This window comes from Sitodiplosis mosellana, unplaced genomic scaffold (assembly GCF_009176505.1).
Source record: "Sitodiplosis mosellana isolate CC-2019 unplaced genomic scaffold, AAFC_SMos_1.0 Smas_scaffold_11, whole genome shotgun sequence".
Classification (NCBI taxonomy): domain Eukaryota; kingdom Metazoa; phylum Arthropoda; class Insecta; order Diptera; family Cecidomyiidae; genus Sitodiplosis; species Sitodiplosis mosellana.
Genome location: NW_022595253.1, coordinates 3664261 through 3674147, shown reverse-complemented (window position 1 = coordinate 3674147; position 9887 = coordinate 3664261). Strand labels below are relative to the sequence as shown.

The 9887-nt window shown below is 36.1% G+C and overlaps 2 protein-coding genes across 2 annotated transcripts; both read right to left on the bottom strand.

Moving 5' to 3' along the window:
- Window positions 1-178: 178 nt before the first annotated feature.
- Window positions 179-1167, bottom strand: LOC129567514 (uncharacterized). The gene is made up of 2 exons (XM_055444486.1): window positions 1008-1167; window positions 179-896 (listed from the first exon to the last, which is right to left on the bottom strand). The coding sequence occupies exons 1-2, from the start codon at window positions 1017-1019 to the stop codon at window positions 579-581; spliced, it is 330 nt and encodes a 109-aa protein (XP_055300461.1). The 5' UTR covers window positions 1020-1167; the 3' UTR covers window positions 179-578.
- Window positions 1168-5323: 4156 nt separating this feature from the next.
- Window positions 5324-8986, bottom strand: LOC129567512 (maltase A1-like). The gene is made up of 8 exons (XM_055444484.1): window positions 7623-8986; window positions 7443-7522; window positions 7153-7359; window positions 6867-7086; window positions 6617-6724; window positions 6244-6515; window positions 5931-6158; window positions 5324-5856 (listed from the first exon to the last, which is right to left on the bottom strand). The coding sequence occupies exons 1-8, from the start codon at window positions 8220-8222 to the stop codon at window positions 5760-5762; spliced, it is 1812 nt and encodes a 603-aa protein (XP_055300459.1). The 5' UTR covers window positions 8223-8986; the 3' UTR covers window positions 5324-5759.
- Window positions 8987-9887: the final 901 nt, after the last annotated feature.

Sequence of the window (9887 nt, the reverse complement as noted above, 5' to 3'; positions counted from 1 at the left end):
TTGCACTTCTGTGTACACCTTTTCCTTAAAACAAAACAACGACGGTTCATGAACGAAATGTCAAGAATCGTCAGCCGTACGTCATTGCATTGGAATGATGATTGCTTGCCACAAATGCGACCGCAATAGCAAAATCCACATAACATTAGAACAAAAGTGTAAAAAAAAGACAAATCTCTTGAATAATTTTCTTAGATTTTAATCATTTTATTTCAACTTTTGCTTTTGTGTTTCATCTAGATAGTTGAAACAGAATGGCTTTAACATCAATCGGTCGTTTTCGAAAAAAAATCGTTGTAAAATCTCCAATCTCATTCCTTTTAATTTCATCAAGTCAATTAATTCGTACAAAATAGAATGTTACGTCGGTACTTGTTTTTCTTTGTTGTTCAGTTGATTTTTGCATTTCCTTGTCATGGTGTTACAAATCGTTCTACCATTTTTTTCGGTGTGGTTGTTCATTATCATTGAGTATATAAAAAACGCGTTTAAATAGTAATATAGTTTGAACTTTTAAGGCGGATAATTTTTCGCTTTTTTTCTCGTTCTGTTAAGTAGTTCGGGTTGTCGTTGGAAAATTAGCGTCGTTTGTAGTGATGTATAGCCACAATCGGTGCATGCGAAATGACATGGTGTGAAACGATTGGAGTGTGTATGGCGTGCGCGGCAACATATGGATGATGAATTATTGGTGCTGAATGGTGGATAATTGGGGCAGCATGATGTACAATGACTGGACTGTGATAAACATATGGCGATGAGTACGTGTGAAAATGAATGCCACGCTTTTCTTTCGCTGATCCCTCTGCATTCGTGGCTGATTTGTCATCGGTCAATTTTTCGGCAACATCAGCACTGGTTGCCGACACAAAAATCGCTAGCAACACAATTCCACACTGTGAGAGAGTAAAAAACAAAAACACAAAACCAGAAAAAATGATGAAAAAACAAATTGTTGCAAAGATTCAACATGAGCATGTTTGAAAGAAGAACTCAAATGCACTTACGAAGAATTTCATGTTTAAAATTTAATTGACTTTGGCACTTAATCGCCCGAACTGTAATCCAACACCGCTTAGAAACTAATATGAAGTCGAATGGTCGCAGCAGCCGCTTAAATAGTCAGCACCGAAGTTGCATTCGCGAGAGGAGATAAACATAAAAACAAAAACATGCCAACCAAGGTGCTTGTGTTATGGTGCTTAAATTCTTTTTTTTTCGTCTCAAATCTCCATTTAGCTAATTTTAAATGAATAATTTATTTGTTTACGAAATGCCACACAAAAATGCGTCAATGCGTTCGCATTTATTTGCACAACGTGCATTTTTACGCGTATCGTTTTCGACGAATTGAACGAAGTACAGTATCTGCATCACACACACGAAGTATCTGCATAGTGCATACGGTCGGAGCGATACAAGTTATGCTGAACCTCACCATAAATGGCGCTCACACCGAAGTCACACAGAGACTTTGAACCAAAATCAAATTGCACTAATGGTGTCACACACATTCAAAGTCACTTAAATTGATCGGCTATGATTTGTCTGATCATTTTTGGGGAAAAAACGACTTTTCGAGAGCGACGTGAGTACAAATGACCACGAATACGAGAAAAACAAGAGCAAACAAACAAGAACCAAGTGAGAGATTGAGTGTCGCCATCAATTTCCAAAATTAAAAGCATGAAAAAATACCACGAAAAATTATACCGCGTATCAGTTTGTTGTGTCTCAATCAGTAACGCTTTCCGTTTGCAATTTAGACCAATTTTAGGCATACTTTTTCTGTGTGTGTAAAAGCCGGTTATAAGCGGTACGACTCAATTATTCAATCGATACATGATTGGCAAACCATTTCAAAACATTTGCACAAATAAATGTTTCATCTCGGAATTGCAATCGAAATGAAATAAATTGCAAGTTCACAATCGGTTGTAACAAGTAAATATTTATGGACTGTGCAAGCGATTGGATGATTGTTGCCGGTCTATGACTTTACTACGCACTGCTCACAGCATGTAACCAGTTTTCTGGTTTGCGTCGCGTCGTCATACCGCTAACTCTACTGCAGTGCGACAATACTGCTGATCGATTTGCATTACTACACAAAAACAATTTTTTTCTCTATCCATTATGTCTCTTTTAATTAAAAACAGATTTAGATAATTCTATTGGCGACAATTATTATTATGTAATTTCGGTGCGCGAAATACGTAATTTGCATAGTTTGTAGGTTTTTTTTCTCTTCGCAAATTTGGGGTTGGTTTTTTGATCATATAATCCAAGGCCGGCCACTCAAAAAACAATTTAATATTGTTTCTTTTCTCGATCTATCCTTAAACGTTCAGAAGCACTAGAATGTGCCGCTCTAAATCTGGCGCACTGAAACCGTGATTTCTTCGTAAATACACTTTAAATATTTTCAATCGATTGAATCAATGCAGTTCACTTTATCGAGGCGCATATTTGTTTGTGTGCATTTATGAAGATTTGACATTGACCCATTTGTTGTGTAGTAGAACCGTAGAACCGCAGCACTTGAACAATACACCGCACATGCATTTTTCGGTGTCGAACGAAACAATCACTCATATTTCAACAAGTGGAAAGAATGTAAGATACTCGGTTGGCATGAAACAGAAAAACATATTAAACAAATCGATAACAAAAAAGATTGACAAAATCAACAATAAAACGAAGAGAGCGTCATTTTGTTTGCGCTAATATTAAGAGCAGCGAGAATGAACACAAATCAGAGAATTGCATTGACTCTTTTCTAATGTTTTTTTTTTTAAATTTACAAATACTTAAAATCCACAAGTTAAAGCAAATAGAAATACATGAAAAATATAACACACGTCAAAATCAATCTCAGCACCTCATGCAAGTCAATAAGAACTAAAGGGTGTTTCAATAGCGACGCACAAAAGTATTGATAAATAAAACAAACAAATTTAATTTTTTCCGAAATCTTTATTGTATATTGTAGTTTGGTCTTTGCCATTCATGTTTTGAACTGAGTATGGTTAAAAAAGTCTGTGTGGCGCCTTTTATTAGTAGCCTCTTTTGGAGGCCAAATTTCACTTTCATTTTTGTAAAAACGTCTCAATTAATGCTATTAAAACCAATAAATCTGGGTTTACACATCTCAAAACTCAGCTACGGTACTCGCAATAAACATATCTTTCACAGAACAGTAAAAACAATGAAAAACTGGACGTTTTGATAAATTTGAGGATTGAGTGACCAACCTACGCATTTGGCGCCCAAAATATATGACATTTCTGAAGCTCGATTCTGATTAAATTGTTTTTTAACGATTTTTTAAAGTCATATCATTGTTGAATGGAGTTGTCTATACAATCAATGCCCCTAGCTGTTATTTTAAAGTATAAAAATCAATAATTGTCACAATCATTTTTGCAAAGTTGGCCAAAGTTGGCTATATCTTGAAAACGGTGCGGAATTCTGCTCTGGTTGTTGGGGCGAACTTTTGGCTCAAGTTGAGATAAAAACTGTTAAAAATAAATAAAACGAAAAAAATTGGATTTCGAGAGGTAAAAAGCGAGATTCTCACATGACATTTTGAGTTTTTGTAAATTCAAAAATGGACCTATTTTCGTGATGGGATTTCACAATTTTAACGCGTTGCTTTTTGAAATATCTCTTCATGGCACAAAATGGCATAGCCTGGCTTCAGGCCGCCACTATTGTGGCGCTCGTTGCGGTAGCCTCGGTAAGTAGCTTCGTTGCCAATGGTTGTCAACAACCCTATCGGGAGACTGGCACATTCGAAATTGTGCCATTTTCAACATAGCCAATTGAGCGAGAACAAGAGGTATAACATACAATAACATAGAATCAGCGCATTGGACGAGCTAATTATTTGGTTCAAGAAATGCGGATAAATGAAACATGCAAAATGAATGCCGTATGATTGAACATTTATTTTGTTTAAAAAAAAAAAAATTTGTGTTTTTTTAATAATAAAATCAAATAAAATGAAAATGTGCATGTTACACCAACACAAAATCAAAAAAGATGAGGTTATGTTTGAAATGACTCGTCATGATACACACAATGGCACATTTGAGAATGTGCCACACTCTCGATAGGGATCATACAAATGTCAAACGTAGTCAGCTTGTCAATTACAACCGGGGCCTGCAAAATGGTAAAGATTGACGAATAATTTTGACGTATTAGTTTGACAGATCGGGTAGCCTGTCATGATTTACGATAGGGTTACTTTTGTGCGTCGTTATTGAAACACCCTTTAAAAAGCAAACCGCAATTAATAAAACCTAAACAATCAAAACCATCATTGTACAAGAAATTGTTGGCTTCGATAGATGGATCTTAGAAATAAAGAAGCTGTCGGCACTATTGTAATATTACGAATGACCATGGTCATTTTACATGCATGTAAATGTGTCGGTGAGAATAAAAATGGGAATACAGAAGCGTTCGAACTGAAGCGCAACATGATTTTTTTTCTCAAAAACGCAACATGAATCGTCGCTTCAATAGAAGCGTAACATGAGGAATGTGAATATTGAATGTAGTTTTTTGTGTTTTTCGCCAATGAAGAATTGATTTTGAGCTTTGGCTACAAATTCATCATATGAAATAGGAAAAATTGGGCGCACATGTAAAAACCATTAGTAAGACTTGGGTTTCCATATTTTATAACGTTTTATGGGGTTTTAATTGAGGTTTCCCCATCATAATTGTCCTCTATGGACCAAAAGAAATTAAAATTTATATAAATAAATAAAAATAACAACAAGCAATCCTTCGACGACGGATCATAAAGTTGACATCAACCCAATTTTCGAGAATTCTAGAAAATGCTAGAAATTTATTCTTTTCCCAACAATGTGCTTGATAAGTGACGTGTCCCGTTTCGAAAAATACCGATACGAATATTGGCCAGCGTGTGCCTTACTCACACAGAAGTACTTTCACAACATGCACGACTTGTATTGGTAATTTGACAGATCACCACCATTACTATTGGTGAGCATAGTGATATTATATGTATTGTATCGGCTCTGCTGTGCGATATTATAACCAATACTTCTTTGTGTTACTAAGTAGTAATACAATACATATAATATCACTATGCTCACCAATATTAATGGTGGTGATCTGTCAAATTACCAATACAAGTCGTGCATGTTGTAAAAGTACTTCTGAGTGAGTAGTCACATACATATGCTCAAGTATTTCAATTAATATTGCAGCTGCAATGCCATACGAATATGAGCACGTTGAATCAGGGACAAAATGAAAAATTCAAAAGCCATAGAACTTCTTTCAATAATTTTATTTCCACTATTTTCCACGCATTTTCATTTGAATTTCATTAAGGCAGATAGTTTTATACGGTATCAATATATAACAATAAAATATCAAATAAAACTTTTACAAACCAAATTGTCAACTTGACCAAAGAAACAAGCCTCATGGGCTGATATCCGATTCCATTTGTTTATTCAGTTCATTTTTATGGAATTTTCAACCCATTTTTCATTTCCATTTAGATTTACACCGTTTAAAGTCAGTTTAAAAAGTGTTAGTTTTTCTTCGCTTTGATTTTCCACTCAAGCCATTTGACCTGTTTCTCTTTGATAACATTGTTTAGACTTTAACGAATATGGAATATGTGAATGTCGCCCAAATATTGGCAAAATCAAACCGAATTTTGAAACTGAACTAACTAACCAAAGCAAATCAAATATCAGTCCATATATTTAAATGGATTCGTTTGACAAAAAACCTGATTTCTGCCCAGAAATAATAATTCCTGCCTCTGGTGGGATCACCACCTTTTTCGTATCAACGATATCACTGCGGAACGCAAATAAACAAATAATAAGCATTGATTTTTTGCTGAACGACATATTCGAAAACGAAACAATTACCCAATTACAAGGATTTCCGAGTGAATTGATGCAGCGACCACTTTCATTTGCCGCGGCAATTGTCGGAAGTAATGGTTTAATTCAACGGGTCTATAGGCTGTGCCCAAATTCAACAAAACCACTATGATATCGGCGTCATCCTGGCCGTCAATTTCTCTTTTGTACACAAGCACATCTTTGTTGACTGCATTGATTTTCAATCCCCCATATTTTATAGTTGGATTTTGTCTAAAAGAGTTAACGAACGGTGAAATTTGGCGAAGAAGCATTATTTGTGACTCGTTGTAATGAATTGATAACAATAAACACAAACCTCAACGCCATCAACTGACGGAACACTTTTAAATGGCTGAGAATTTCCGATTTTTGCAGTTGAACATTGTTATCCGTGTGATTATTCGCAACTGGTAGCCATGTGCTGTTGGCAAAGCTAAAACCGGCATTTTTATCGTCATTCCATTGGAATGGCGTACGCGCCGGATCACGCGAAAATTGATCGAAAACTTGTTCATTGGTGCGACATGCTTGCGGGTCAACGGTGTTTTCCCATGATATATAGACATCGGTCATTCCAATCTCTTCACCCTGCCATTCAACGAAACGAAAACTTTGAGACATTGAAGAACGATTTTTTACCAAATTATATTTGCAATTTCATTATTAGTATCGTCAGTTGCATTATTTACCATATAAGTGACGGTGATACCAGGTAAGGTTTTTAACAACATGTTGAAGAGGTCAGTACGTGCTGGCCGATAACGCGAAGCCAATCGCTTATTATCATGATTGCCAAGCTGACGAATTATCGATTTGAATCGAATGAAAATAACATTTTGAATTTATTTGATGCGTATTGAGAGCGAAAACGATTTTGCATTGTGAATAATTCAAAGAAAAAGAAATAATTAGAGGTTAGCTTTGATGAAAAATGCTTACCACCCAATTGGCGTGAATTTTGTTACCCTTCGGCATGCCATTGAGCCAATGTTCAATGTGCGCTTTGTATTCGTAGGCCGTAGTGCCCATGCTTGTCTTTGATATCAGCTCAAAATTAAATGGAATATGTGCACCATACACGGCTATTTCTCCATTTTCAACTTTACCATAGAACCGTAGTGTGTTTGGTAGTGTTGTATATGCCTCTGACATTAGAATGCTGCCATGAAATGACCAAAACCATTTATTCCATCAAATCGAATTGTATTCAATTATCTCTAATTACCGTGTTTCACTGGCAAACTCTTCTTCTTCGGTCACTTTGCGGAATTGATAGATCACGTCATAGGTTTCATCCAAATCTTGCGTTTTTGTGTGCTTGAGCCGACAATATGCGTCCGGGTCATCGTCACAGTCCCCACTCAATGGTTCATCGTCATAGAATCCTTCGGAATTCTGTTCAGCTTCAAATAAATAAGGAACCGCATCGCATCTATTCTTACGATATGCGTCAAATAGAACAAATGGTTTAGTGAGTAGGAACAATCACTGAGCGTTTATTTCAATGTTCATTACCTGAATCCGCTCACGCCTTTTCTCAACCAGAATCGCAAAATTTCTTTCATATCATTGACAAGCGCCTCGTTGCGATAGTTCTTTGGTTAGGAAAATTGAAAAAAAAGACAAATCATGCATGACCGGTTACCACTTTGGTTTTTCTTTATTTGATCAGTTTTTCTATTGACATTTTCTTACCAAATCGGGTTGTTCAGCAAGAAATTGATGATAATAGTAAGCTTTTCTGCTTTCAACCCATTGCCATGCACTGCCACGGAAAATACTAAGCCAGTTGCTTGGCGGAATTCTCGTCCCATTTTCCAATAACCGTCCTTCGTGCCAAATGTAGTAATCTTTGTATTTCTCATGCTCGGGATCACTTGGATCAGCCGATTTTCGGAACCATTCATGTTTGTCGGAGCTGTGATTTGGTACAAAGTCAAGAATCAACTTGACATCCAACTCTTTGCTTCGCTCGACCAAACGATCGAATTCATCAAGAGTCCCGAATCCGGTATGAATTTGTCGAAAATCGGAGATATCGTAGCCGAAATCTTTCATCGGCGATTTGAAAATCGGCGACAACCACATGCCAGTCACACCGATGAATTTTAAATACGGCAATCTCGACGTGATTCCATGCAAGTCACCGACACCATCACCATCGCTGTCTTGAAATGAACGCGGATAAATTTGGTAGAAATGGCCATATTCCCACCAATCATCGTCGGCCAAAACCTGACTCGTGAACCCCAAACAAATCACAAGCACTAATATTAAGCACAAAATTTTCCCCATTTCACAACGTAATTAATGGCTAAACACCTTAGAAACAGTTTTCTATCACTTTCAAATGGAGTTGATAATTTCAAAGGGAATTTTCGATGTGTATAAAATTATAGGTGCGACTGAATAGTTTCAAAACACACTGGTACTATTTATAGGGAATTCACAGTGTTCGGGAATGAATGTAATTATGAATCGATTTTTCGGACTACTCATCCGGTGTACAACACAAAAAAGATAAGATGAATAGATAGCCACAATAAAAGACAATGTGCGCCTATTTACATATGGTTAGCGGAAAAAAAATTGTACTTGGCACGGTAGTTTTTACTTTTCGACACGACCATGTCGTGTAAGAAAAGTATTGGGATCGCCCCAGATTTTTTGACCCACTAAAAAGCAGTTTTTTTTCGATTTTCAAACGCCGAAAATCGCGAATTCTAGCCTTATTTATGGTATGTAGGGAAGGCGCGTGGTACACTATACGCTGTACGCAAAAACACGGTAAGAATTCTGCTATGTCACAATGTATGAAAAACAGAGTATTGAATTCGCTCTGATATTAAGGTCGGATTAAAATATGATGCTTTCCTTATTTAAATGCATGGAGAATTGGATTTAATTGGAAATTATATGTTTGGGAGTGTAGAAAAGTTAACCTTACGAATGTAAGGCATCTTGTTTTTTTATGTAATTGATTGATTAACACGATAGCAAACACCTTTTCTAATGCCGTTTGTCAAATCGCCACAGTAAATCTCTGTTTGTAAACACAGGACACTGAACTGATAGCAAACAGCGTTGAACACAGAAAAATCACCGCACATGAAGATGCAATGCGTTCGCGTTAAGAATTACGTCAATTTTTGTTTTTCGCTGTTATTGCGAATCGGAAAGATCACACAATTTATGTTCTTAATTATAAACAATTTGATGTGGGTAATCGAACAAATTTGCTGAATGGAAATGTTGTCGTTTATTTTGCAAAAATGAGCGCGTCCAACGTAAATGTTTACTGAATGTTCGCAATAATGATCATTAAGAGCAATTGAAAAATGAGCTTATCTCGTCAAGCGACGAATCCAACTCGTTTTTTCTTTCGTTCGATCAAAATCCAAATCGCAAGAAATGAAATCGTTTTTGTTTTGATGTGTTGTTGCTTTCGACGATGAGAATTATAAATGATATGGGGCGCCAAATTCACGTACAGATTTTGAAAACATGCCGTCCATACATATCAACTTTGTCGTCATTTGCTTTGTACGTCTATTTCAAAATGTAAAAGCGTCGAAATCAGATCGATAATAAGCCATTTGACACATTAAACTCATATTTGCCAACTAGACCTTTGCAGGAAATGTGTGGTGAATTTTTAATAATGCTAAATGATTCAATGATGACAGCCGTCATTACTGCCATTTTGATACCTGATTAAGTGAAGAGAATATGTGTACGTGGAGTGGAATCGGAACACTGGAGTACATTTCGAATAATTGCTGTAATAACAAGTCACGGTTGAGTTCCATGTTATTTTTAGTTTATTTTGTTCGTGCCAACAAGTAAATTTGATATGAAATCAAGCAATGCTAAATGAAAAAAGATTTAAAGAAAAAAGCTTTGCTTTTTTGGATAGTAAAAAAGATACGTATAGAAAAATGTTGACATTGAAACGAACAA

What these genes read in the sequence shown, in the direction of transcription:
- LOC129567512 (XM_055444484.1), bottom strand. Translation starts at nt 8,222, where the DNA reads ATGGGGAAAATTTTGTGCTTAATATTAGTGCTTGTGATTTGTTTGGGG. An exon ending in GAGTTTGCCAGTGAAACACG is followed by an intron (nt 7,087 to 7,152) that starts GTAATTAGAGAT and finishes ATTTCATGGCAG; the next exon opens with CATTCTAATGTCAGAGGCAT. An exon ending in GTATCACCGTCACTTATATG is followed by an intron (nt 6,516 to 6,616) that starts GTAAATAATGCA and finishes GTTGAATGGCAG; the next exon opens with GGTGAAGAGATTGGAATGAC.